Source organism: Pagrus major, chromosome 22 (assembly GCF_040436345.1).
Source record: "Pagrus major chromosome 22, Pma_NU_1.0".
In the NCBI taxonomy this organism is placed as follows: Eukaryota; Metazoa; Chordata; class Actinopteri; order Spariformes; family Sparidae; genus Pagrus; species Pagrus major.
Window position 1 is genome coordinate 30,404,659 of NC_133236.1, and position 12,500 is coordinate 30,417,158.

At 45.5% G+C, this 12,500-nt stretch overlaps 1 protein-coding gene across 1 annotated transcript in view; it reads left to right on the plus strand.

Moving 5' to 3' along the window:
- The window catches only part of LOC141017757 (palmitoyltransferase ZDHHC14-like), a 28,554-nt gene extending 22,276 nt beyond the window's left edge, over positions 1 to 6,278 (plus strand). Inside the window, exon 8 of the mRNA XM_073492489.1 lies at positions 6,176 to 6,278. Within this exon, the coding sequence (XP_073348590.1) occupies positions 6,176 to 6,278 (103 nt within the window). The remainder of the gene's footprint in view (positions 1 to 6,175) is intronic.
- Positions 6,279 to 12,500: the final 6,222 nt, after the last annotated feature.

Sequence of the window (12,500 nt, forward strand, 5' to 3'; positions counted from 1 at the left end):
TGAGTACAGGACTTGGTAGAGTTGTGATCGAAAAGAGGTTTCCTCTATTCGTGTTTGGAGTTTCGGGGGCAGCAATTGCCCACGTGCTCTTAAATACAGACACATGGGCTTTCAAAGCGAACAAACCCCACCAGGTTCTCGCTTTGCTAGTAGGTGTTAGGGGAGTCAGGCTCAGTGTGGGAATCCCGCTCAGTCCCTGCAGTATCTGTGGTCTACCGACACGACGATCTGTGACAAGGGGCACTGGGCACGTTCCTACAGCTGGACTGACTTTCCTCGTACACGTGCTGAGAAGTAGAGATGTCTGTCATGGTGTCACGAGAGCTAGCCTACGGGCGGCTCTCTAGCACTGTTCAGAGTACTCCGCTTGACCCTTTTGGCTCCTTTGGCTGCAGTAGTCGGACTCCACTGGTGCGTACCACATGGAGGGGCCTGCTGTTAGCAAGGATTCCGCACCCTGCTCTGTCCACCTCACTCAGCTAGAACTAATTAGCAAATGCGCAAAAATAAAGAAAAAAACAAAAAATTAAAAACTAAATAAATAAATAAATGATATTTGCAATTACGCTTTAAGTATAAACTACTTGTGTGTGTCTCTCTCTCTCTCTCTCTCGCTCTCTCTCTCTCTCTCTCTCTCTCTCCCTCACACTCTCTCTCTCCTCTCTCCATTTACATGACATGTCTGACAGTTGTTGATTTGGTGATTTGCTAACCTTCATTTGCTTTATGCCAATTGGTCAATAACAGAGTATTAGGTCTATTATGACAGTGGACTGTGGTCTGCCATTTACATGTGCAAAGTTTGGATCGCTCTCTCTCCCTATTTTGTCCTCCCCCCTTCCCTCCACCTTCCCCCCCCATCTCCTCATCTTCCTTCTTCTGTTCTCCTCTAATATGGCTCATGATAGCAAGTGGGAGGTGACCTGGGGACTAACTTGCGTCGGCCCGTGCCTTCCTCTGTCTCCCACAAACACTATGTTGACATGCGTCAACATAGGGTGAGACTCTGAGTACTTTATCCACTACACCTAACCCTTGCCAGAGCCTCGGACCAGCTCCGGTCATTCAACCCACCTATTTGCTTCATGCCATTTTCTTGCTCTTAAAACTTCAAATCTTGATCGCATGTCATCGGTAATGTGATCAGGAGTAATCTGACATCTACATGGTCTGGTGGCAACTGTAACCGACCTGATAGATATCAGGGACCAAATTATGATCCTGCATTAAGATGACAGACACTTCCAATCAGTATTAGGATTGTCAGGCACAGAGCTGGGGTCCGGTCCAGTCTCTGCACTTATCTGAGGTCACCTTGACCCGGGTCTGTGACAGGAGACACACGGGCAGGTCCCTACAGCGGTACTGACTCTCCTCTTACATGCACTGGAGGGGACAGATTTCTGTCATGTTGTCACTTTTCCATTTAAGGCCTGTAATGTCTAAATTTGACTATGAATGACAATTAAATAACAATTAATTACACACATAGGGCTCTCTCCTCTTTGCTCTCCCGTCTTCCTGTCTTATCCCCCCTCCCCTTACCCCAACCCACCCACCGAGAACCTCAAAGCACCGGACCAGTGCTTTCCACCGAAACGTGCAAAATTACTCAGGAATATGGATCTATTGGAGGACATATCCTACAGGAACGTTTGGATGACATCCAAGTTGAGGCACCTGCAAGCCCGCTTGTTTGACTGCACATCACACAGAAATTCCTCTTCAAGCGCTTATTACCACCCATGCGGAAACCACCAGGACCATTTGACACTTTTGGAGGAATTCCTGTGGAAACTGGGAACATTGGACACACCCTATGCACCAAGCAGGACATCTTAACTCATGCTTATGAGTGGACACCACATCCTTCACGCTTACCAACCCCATTGTTGGAGGTGTCAACTCACAACAGCTGAAGTCTTATCATCTTGGTGAGCTGATCAGAAACCGAGGCTCAGTCATGCAGCCCGCTGATGCAGACAGCACCGTTATACTTATGGCACAATTGGCCTATGTGTCAGAATGCCCGCAATCTTATCTGACTTTCATCATACTGACAACACACATCTTTCAGTACCTACATGCACACTTGCAGCTCCAAACTTGACACCAGAACCAGAAGAAGCAATGAGCGCCCTCATCAGAACCCGAGGCTGACAGATAAAAGCCCACTGATGCAGGCAGCGCGGGGCACCTGTGGCCTGAGTGGACTATGTTCTGGACGCACTCATCACCTTGAGGATCCTGAAGCCTATTGTCACTTGTCTGCACTCATGCACACAGAACCTGAAAGATAGTGCTTACATGCACACTTGCAGCTTCACACTTGCCACCAGAACCAGAAGAAACACTGAGCGTACTGATCAGAACCCGAGGCCCACTGCTACAAGCCCGCTGATGCAGAGAGCGCTGGGCACCTATGGCCTGAGTGGACTATGTTCTGGACGAACTCATCACCTTGAGGATCCTGAAGTCTATTGTCACTTGTCTGCACTCATGCACACAGAACCTGAAAGATAGTGCTTATATGCACACTGGTAGCTCCAAACTTGACACCAGAACCAGAAGAAACACTGAGCGCCCTCATCAGAACCCGAGGCTGACAGATAAAAGCCCACTGATGCAGGCAGCGCGGGGCACCTGTGGCCTGAGTGGACTATGTTCTGGACGCACTCATCACCTTGAGGATCCTGAAGCCTATTGTCACTGGTCTGCACTCATGCACACAGAACCTGAAAGATAGTGCTTACATGCACACTTGCAGCTTCACACTTGCCACCAGAACCAGAAGAAACACTGAGCGTCCTGATCAGAACCCGAGGCCCACTGCTACAAGCCCGCTGATGCTGAGAGCGCTGGGCACCTATGGCCTGAGTGCACTATGTTCTGGCCGAACTCATCACCTTGAGGATCCTGAAGTCTATTGTCACTTGTCTGCACTCATGCACACAAAACCTGAAAGATAGTGCTTATATGCACACTTGTAGCTTCACACTTGCCACCAGAACCTGAAGAAACACTGAGCGCCCTGATCAGGACCCGAGGCCCACTGCTACAAGCCCGATGGTGCAGGGAGCGCTGGGCACCTATGGCCTGAGTGGACTATGTTCTGCACGCACTCATCACCTTGAGGACCCTAAAGTCTTTTGTCACTTGTCTGCACTCATGCACACAGAACCTGAGAGACAGTGCTTACATGCACACTTGCAGCTTCACACTTACCACCAGAACCAGAAGAAACACTGAGCGCCCTGATCAGAACCCGAGGCCCACTGCTACACGCCCGCTGATGCAGGGAGCGCGGGGTACCTATGGCCTGAGTGGACTAGGTTCTGGACGCACTCATCACCTTGAGGATCCTGAAGTCTATTGTCACTTGTCTGCACCCATGCACACAGAACCTGAAAGACAGTGTTTACATGCACACTTGCATCTTCACACTTGCCACCAGAACCAGATGAAACACTGAGCGCCCTGATCAGAACCCGAGGCGTGCTGCTACAAGCCCGCTGAAGCAGAGAGCGCTGGGCATCTATGACCTAGGGCCTAAGTGGACTATGTTCTGGACGCACTCATCACCTTGAGGACACTGAAGTCTATTGTCACTTGTCTGCAGTCATACACACAGAACCTGCACCTCTCGTGCCTAATGGAATGAGGCCACTTCTTACCTCTTAAAATGTCATAAGGAAACAATTCTCTCACTCTCTTTCGGAAGATGCTCACCCCATCCTCTATATCTGTCTTCTGCCATGCTTATGCGTTACCCTGACCCTGACAGACCGACTGTGATACTGGACCATCCACTTGCCTGGAATTTGCACTGCAATACTTTCTGCCTCACAGCACACATTATCTACAGGTCGAGGGCACAAAAGTGGGTAAACGCTTGGGGCTGATTTATACAACGACATCTATAAGTTGGCAGGAGGTGAAGTCAATGTCTTTATCAACATCAATGCTCACCATCATATATCGCACTTTCTGGAGGAAATATGGAGACTCTGGATGGATTCCAAACAGAACTATGGAGGATCTGGACGCATTCAACATGGATTTGGATAGCTTGATGCACATTGTCACTGCACATCCATCACACTGGAACAAGGATTCACTCTTTGGAGGACATGTGGAGGACCTGGACGCATTACACCTGGATTTGGTCCTCTTGCTGCAAAATGTCTATGCACATCCATCATGCTGGAAACTGAATATCATGCCACTCATGTCCACTTTCGGTCACCCATGACATTTCTTTTGTGGCTTTTTGGAATCACAGCTCTTACACTTCTCTCGCAGTTGTACACACCCACAAGCACGTGACGCTACGCTGCAAGAAGCTTTTTGCAACCTTATGGAAACACGGCCACTTCACATATTCTGTGATGCACACAAGGAAAAATACCCCTCCCTTCTAAAGCGCCTTTCGATAAGTCGATGCAGACTCAAATGGAACACAGGGAATCACACTGGACGTCAACACGACCCATATAGCACCCACAGGATTTGCGCACCAGAGTATAGTGGGGAAGCAAACCATACAATCCTGTACTGGAATCCAACTCCTCTTTGCACATGTCACATGGCAGACCATAACACTCATATCCTTTCCTGAATGTTACACTTCACATCCCTTCTGTATTACCTAACCATAACCAATCAACTCTGTGACACGTTTTCTGGATTCGTCTTTTCTGTTTTTGCATTTCTTCCCCTTTCTTCTTTTCTCTCTTCTCTGCTTTCTTCTTGACTTTTCTACTGTACAACCTTACCTGTTTCTTCTCCTAACCCTAACCCCTATGTCTTTAATGCCTAAACCTAACCCTAATGCCTAAACCTAACCCTCTTTGCATGCCTAACCCTAACCCTAACCCTCTAACCCTAACCCTAACCCTAACCCTAACCCCTAACCCTAACCCTAACCATTTCTTGAATGCCTAAACCTAACCCTAACCCCTAACCCTTTTCTAATGTACAACCTTACCTGTTTCTTTTCCTAACCCTAACCCCGATGTCTTTAATGCCTAAACCTAACCCTAATGCCTAAACCTAACCCTCTTTGCATGCCTAACCCTAACCCTAACCCTCTAACCCTAACCCTAACCCTAACCCCTAACCCTAACCCTAACCATTTCTTGAATGCCTAAACCTAACCCTAACCCTAACCCCTAACCCTTTTCTAATGTACAACCTTACCTGTTTCTTTTCCTAACCCTAACCCCCATGTCTTTAATGCCTAAACCTAACCCTAATGCCTAAACCTAACCCTCTTTGCATGCCTAACTCTAACCTAACCCTAACCCTAACCCCTAACCTTAACCCTAACCTCTTCTTTTCTCTGCTTTCTTCTTGCCTTTTCTACTGTACAACCTTCCCTGTTTTTTCTCCTAACCCTAACCCCCATGGCTTCAATGCCTAACCCTAACCCTAATGCCTAAACCTAACCCTCTTTGCATGCCTAACCCTAACCCTAACCCTGACCCCTTAACCCTAACCCTAACCCCTAACCCTAACCCTACTTTTTAATGCCTAACCCTAACCCTAACCCCTAACCCTAACCCTAATCCTCTTTTTTAATGCCTAACCCTAACCCTAACCCCTAACCCTAACCCTAATCCTCTTTTTTAATGCCTAACCCTAACCCTAATGCATTTTTGTTTTTCAGCCTTTTCTGTGGTGTCTCCTAACCCTAACCCTAACCCTTTTCACATGCCTAAACCTAACCAACTCTTTGCATTTTTTCCTCCCCCTTTCTTTCATTTTTCTTCTTAACCTAAAAACACTCCCTGTCTCAAATGCTTAACCCTAACTAAGTCTCTGCCATTTTTTCCTGTTTCTTCTTTCATTGTTCTTACTTCTTCCTCTCTCTATTTTACCAATATACCACCTTCCCGATTATTTTTTCTAACCCTAACCGTCATTTCTTTACAGTCTAAAAACCTAAATCCTTTTTCAAATGTCCAACCTTCCTTTTTTTTCTCTCTCTCTAAAATGAACACTCAAGTTATTATTGTTATTATGATTCTTTATGATTTTTATTCATATTTATTATTGTTAATAACTTCTGTTCCAGTAAACAGCTCATGTCAAAAGTAGTATTGAGTGGGAGGAGGACCACCCCCCCACTTGAGGAAAGAGATGGTAAACAACTTTAGATATTTTCTTTCCACAGCTGTCACCCCACGGTGGCCACACAAGGCACAGGGGGCGTGGTTATAATGCCCTCTTCACTCAGAGGATCAATGAACCCTCCACCCCCCTGGCTCACGGTGTAAGACAACTAACGCTATAAAATCTGAATAGTTACATTTTTATTACAACCTTTCGCTCAAAAAGCAAAAGACAATATTATAGGATTATAATTATTATTATTATTATAATCTCATAGGAATGACACGCACTAGAAATATTTCTTCTTCTTCTTTGTCAATCAAGCTGCTGTCATTGACTTCCTGTTCTGCTAACCAAGCCCTTTCAAAATAAACTACATCCGCTTTAGAACTTTCAAAATAAAAGCCGAATGGTAACTCGAGAAGGGGGTGTGACTTCACGCTTACCCAGCATGCTTTGCACTGCCAGGTTGAGACAAAACTTCACTAATAACGCCATAATTACATGGTTATTACACTTTTTAACCAACACAATGTAACAAAGCAATACTAAAGTACACATTAATCCTAAAAAGAATAAAACTTACAACCAGTAAAACATCAAAGGAACTTGTACCGTCACAGAGGAAGCTAGCTACAGTATAGACCCCAGACAGCCAGGGCATGAGAAAGAGCAAGAACAGTTGGATTGACCACTCCCCTTGGACTATGCCTGCTGCTGTTTCCTTCATGGAGAATCCTGCACCAAGGAGTTCCTGCCCTTTTGGACTTTCTTCATCTTTTTAATATTTTAATATTTTTATGTTTTTTTTTTTTTTTATTTTTCACCACTCTCTGGGGTTGTGCGGTGTATGGAACACAGAGAGTTGGATATTTCCTCGCCCTGAGTCCATGGGGGATCAAAGAGGCAGAGCGTGTCTCTGCTGGCTTTGATCCTTCATCTCCTCTGGGGTAGCCATGAAGGCACCGCACTGACGGGGCTGGTCATGGTTACTCCCATGGGATGGACAACAGGGTCTGGAAGAGGCCATATGCACATGGCCCTGCCCAGCTGGACCACTGCTGCTTTACGCCATTTTCAAATTGATCCAGGACTCAGCAGGGGGTAAGTCAACTTTGCACTCCAACGCCTTCTTATTTTAGCTCTCTGTCTTCCTCAACTTAAAATGCTTTAAATAACCAACAAATTCGAAAAAAGTCTCTAAATTGCAACAAACTTAAACTTGTCAAATTAGCTCTGGACAATCAAACAATTCTGCCTAACATTTGACCTGCAAAACTCTCAATTTCTAAAAACAATTCAACTCTTGCACTAAAAATGGTCTCTTTTAAAATACAAGTGGCTAGTGTAGAGCAGCTTAGGAGGGACACACCCCAAAGATAGCGCATCTTTGGGTGGACCTTCCTTGGGGGAGAGTGTCTTGTGCTAAGTGGTCGAAACACTCAATGATCCTAAGGCACACAACTGAGGATGTGTCCCAGTGAGTACAGGACTTGGTAGAGTTGTGATCGAAAAGAGGTTTCCTCTATTCGTGTTTGGAGTTTCGGGGGCAGCAATTGCCCACGTGCTCTTAAATACAGACACATGGGCTTTCAAAGCGAACAAACCCCACCAGGTTCTCGCTTTGCTAGTAGGTGTTAGGGGAGTCAGGCTCAGTGTGGGAATCCCGCTCAGTCCCTGCAGTATCTGTGGTCTACCGACACGACGATCTGTGACAAGGGGCACTGGGCACGTTCCTACAGCTGGACTGACTTTCCTCGTACACGTGCTGAGAAGTAGAGATGTCTGTCATGGTGTCACGAGAGCTAGCCTACGGGCGGCTCTCTAGCACTGTTCAGAGTACTCCGCTTGACCCTTTTGGCTCCTTTGGCTGCAGTAGTCGGACTCCACTGGTGCGTACCACATGGAGGGGCCTGCTGTTAGCAAGGATTCCGCACCCTGCTCTGTCCACCTCACTCAGCTAGAACTAATTAGCAAATGCGCAAAAATAAAGAAAAAAACAAAAAATTAAAAACTAAATAAATAAATAAATGATATTTGCAATTACGCTTTAAGTATAAACTACTTGTGTGTGTCTCTCTCTCTCTCTCTCTCGCTCTCTCTCTCTCTCTCTCTCTCTCTCCCTCACACTCTCTCTCTCCTCTCTCCATTTACATGACATGTCTGACAGTTGTTGATTTGGTGATTTGCTAACCTTCATTTGCTTTATGCCAATTGGTCAATAACAGAGTATTAGGTCTATTATGACAGTGGACTGTGGTCTGCCATTTACATGTGCAAAGTTTGGATCGCTCTCTCTCCCTATTTTGTCCTCCCCCCTTCCCTCCACCTTCCCCCCCCATCTCCTCATCTTCCTTCTTCTGTTCTCCTCTAATATGGCTCATGATAGCAAGTGGGAGGTGACCTGGGGACTAACTTGCGTCGGCCCGTGCCTTCCTCTGTCTCCCACAAACACTATGTTGACATGCGTCAACATAGGGTGAGACTCTGAGTACTTTATCCACTACACCTAACCCTAACCCTAACCCTAACCCTAACCCTAACCCTAACCCTAACCCCTAACCCCCTAACCCTAACCCTAACCCTAACCCTAACCCTAACCCTAACCCTAACCCTAACCCCCTAACCCTAACCCTAACCCTAACCCTAACCCTAACCCTAACCCTAACCCTAACCCTAACCCCCTAACCCTAACCCTAACCCTAACCCTAACCCTAACCCTAACCCCTAACCCTAACCCTAACCCTAACCCTAACCCTAACCCAACCCTAACCCTAACCCTAACCCTAACCCCTAACCCCTAACCCTAACCCTAACCCTAACCCTAACCCCCCCCTAACCCTAATCCGGATTTTACCTGCAAGAAAAAAGCATTAGAAGTTAACATTGCATTTCAAAGGGGGCGTGTCCAACCAGAGTATAAAAGCAGGAGCTCAAGAGAGAGAGCTCATTCTTACTTGGGCAGTCAGAGGGGAAGCATCATTCCACAGCCAGTAGAGACAAAGCCAATTCCTTTTTTCGTGTGCTAGGCCTGAAGAAGAACCGGACGGTTCGAAACGTTGCCCCTAGGCACACGTATATTTAATTTAAATAATACTTCATATAAACTTTAATTTCATTATATATATCTAAATAAATAGAAATAAAAAAACAAGTGGTTATTAAATAAATACACCGCGATAAAAAATTATACTTACCCAAAATATGGGACGTCTGGATGATGGGGGGTGGACGGTGGTCCGTCGTGGTGGGAGACACCAACGGCCACGCCAACCCTACCCAAACATGAGAAGGTGGGACCGGGGGGGCAGGCACGACCGGGGGATGGAGAGTGCCACTCCTGTTCCCTTCGGGAGAAGGGCACAATTCCCTTCCCCGAACCCCTTTGGGGGACAGGTTCAGTCCCCAACCCCTAACCCTAACCCTAACCCTTATGCTTCTCTCATCTCTCTTTAACCTCTCCCTGTCTCTTTTTACTAACCTTAACCAACTCCTTTTTACTCGCCTCAACCTAACCAATGACAAAATCTCACCTGTGCACACTTACTGCAATTACAATAAAAGACAACACAACGGAATACAATGACTTTATTCATCACACACTGAAAGAATACAACACAGTGCTATAGAATGACTTTATTCATCACAGAACCAACACATACTTACTAATCTTTTTCACATTACCAGTCTCCACTCGCTCACGTGCTCACATCTGCTTCATTTTCCTGAAAAACACAAAAAACTAAAAAGACTCCAAATGGCCTGAAACGTGCTCCTAACCACTTTCTGGAAAAACAATTTTGTTAGGGTTACACTTAGAAAAAAAATCACAAAATTTCACGAAAATTTCTATTTTTCTTATAGGTATATATAGACTCCAAATGGCCTGAAACGTGCTCCTAAGCATGTTCTGGGGAACGTTTTTTCAAAAACACTTGGGCGGATTTCACCACTTCCCATTGACTTGAATGGGAAACTTCTAACGCTCATAACTCCGGAACCGAAGGTGCTAGAAACTTGGAAACAGGATCCGTCAGATGGTTTGTGAGGGCGCTGAACACGCCAGTCTTGGTCCCGAGTCTCTACGACATTCCCTTCCCGAGATACGGAAAATTGAAACCGGAAGTGACGTAGCTCCGAAACGGAAGCTCGTACAGACTCGGGGATGGCACCGTTGGAAAGCCCATGCCTAGTCAGGGGGGGGTAGAACTTGGTTTCAAGTCTCTACGACATTCCTATCAAAAGTTATTAACAAATAAAGTCTTGTCAGGGGGTGACAACGGTGGTTTTCATCCCTATAACCTAACCCTAACCCTAACCCTAACCCCCTAACCCTAACCCTAACCCTAACCCTAACCCTAACCCTAACCCTAACCCCCTAACCCTAACCCTAACCCTAACCCTAACCCTAACCCTAACCCTAACCACTCCCTTATTCTAACCCTAACCACTCCCTTACTCTAACCCTAACCCTAATTTCACGAAAATTTCTATTTTTCTTATAGGTATATATAGACTCCAAATGGCCTGAAACGTGCTCCTAAGCATGTTCTGGGGAACGTTTTTTCAAAAACACTAACCCTAACCCTAGGGTTACACTTTGAAAAAATTCATAAAATTTCACGAAAATTTCAATTTTTCTTATAGGTATATATAGACTCCAAATGGCCTGAAACGTGCTCCTAACCACTTTCTGGAACTTCCATTTTCACAAACACTTAGGCAAATTTCACGACTTCCCATTCCTTTTAAATGGGAGATTTAAAATCGCCATAGCTCCGCCCACGAACATCCTAGGCGCCAATCGAGGACAGATTCGGAATCCTCGTAGCCACATTTGGGGGGGTAGGTCAAGGTCCCATCGCTCTAAAATGTTCACACGCGAATCGAACATTTGTTCAACTGGTTATCATACCCTTTACCTAACCCTAACCCTAACCCTGCAATTACAATAAAAGACAACACAACGGAATACAATGACTTTATTCATCACACACTGAAAGAATACAACACAGTGCTATAGAATGACTTTATTCATCACAGAACCAACACATACTTACTAATCTTTTTCACATTACTTTGAATGGGAGATTTCAAATCGCCACAGCTCCGCCCAGGAAGGGGCTAGAGACACATGGCTGGTACCATTGGAAAGCCCATGGCCACATTTTGGGGGGTCTCCACTCGCTCACGTGCTCACATCTGCTTCATTTTCCTGAAAAACACAAAAAACTAAAAAGACTCCAAATGGCCTGAAACGTGCTCCTAACCACTTTCTGGAAAAACTATTTTGTTAGGGTTACACTTAGAAAAAAAATCACAAAATTTCACGACAATTTCTATTTTTCTTATACGTATATATAGACTCCAAATGGTCTGAAACGTGCTCCTAAGCATGTTCTGGGGAACGTTTTTTCAAAAACACTTCCGCGGATTTCACCACTTCCCATTGACTTGAATGGGAAACTTCAAACGCTCATAACTCCGGAACCGAAGGTGCTAGAGACTTGGAAACAAGATCCGTCAGATGGTTTGTGAGGGCGCTGAAGACGCCAGTCTTGGTCCCGAGTCTCTACGACCTTCCGTTCCCGAGATACGGAAAATAGAAACCGGAAGTGACGTAGCTCCGAAACGGAAGCTCGTACAGACTCGGGGATGGCACCGTTGGAAAGCCCATGCCTAGTCAGGGGGGGGTAGAACTTGGTTTCAAGTCTCTACGACATTCCTATCAAAAGTTATTAACAAATAAAGTCTTGTCAGGGGGTGACAACGGTGGTTTTCATCCCTATAACCTAACCCTAACCCTAACCCTAACCCCCCCCTAACCCTAACCCTAACCCTAACCCTAACCCTAACCCTAACCACTTCCCTTTCCCTAACCCTAACCCCTTCCCTAACCCTAACCACTTCCCTTTCCCTAACCCTAACCACTTCCCTTCCCTAACCCTAACCACTCCTCTTTCCCAATTCCTATAAGATGTAAGGGATTAATTAATACATTAATTCATAATATTAAAAACATAATTAATAAATACAATGAATATAATTTCTTTACTACAATTAATAATCCTACTTATTATACATAGTTTTAAAATTTTAAACACAAAGGGGAATGGTTGACAAGGGAATTTATATTTGCCACAAAAATATACAACAATTAAAACAATACTTACCTTTCCTTACCTACCTTAGCACAAGCGCATACTCATTCACTCACAACACTTGCTCACACTCACAACCCTAACACACAATACACACGCACACTCATTCGCTCACAACACTCGCTCACACTCACAACCCTAAAACCACAAAGATGGCAGCAAATGGAAAGCGCCCCCTACCCCCTGATGGTGGGGAGGACGACCAGTCGAGCGACACCCCGAAAC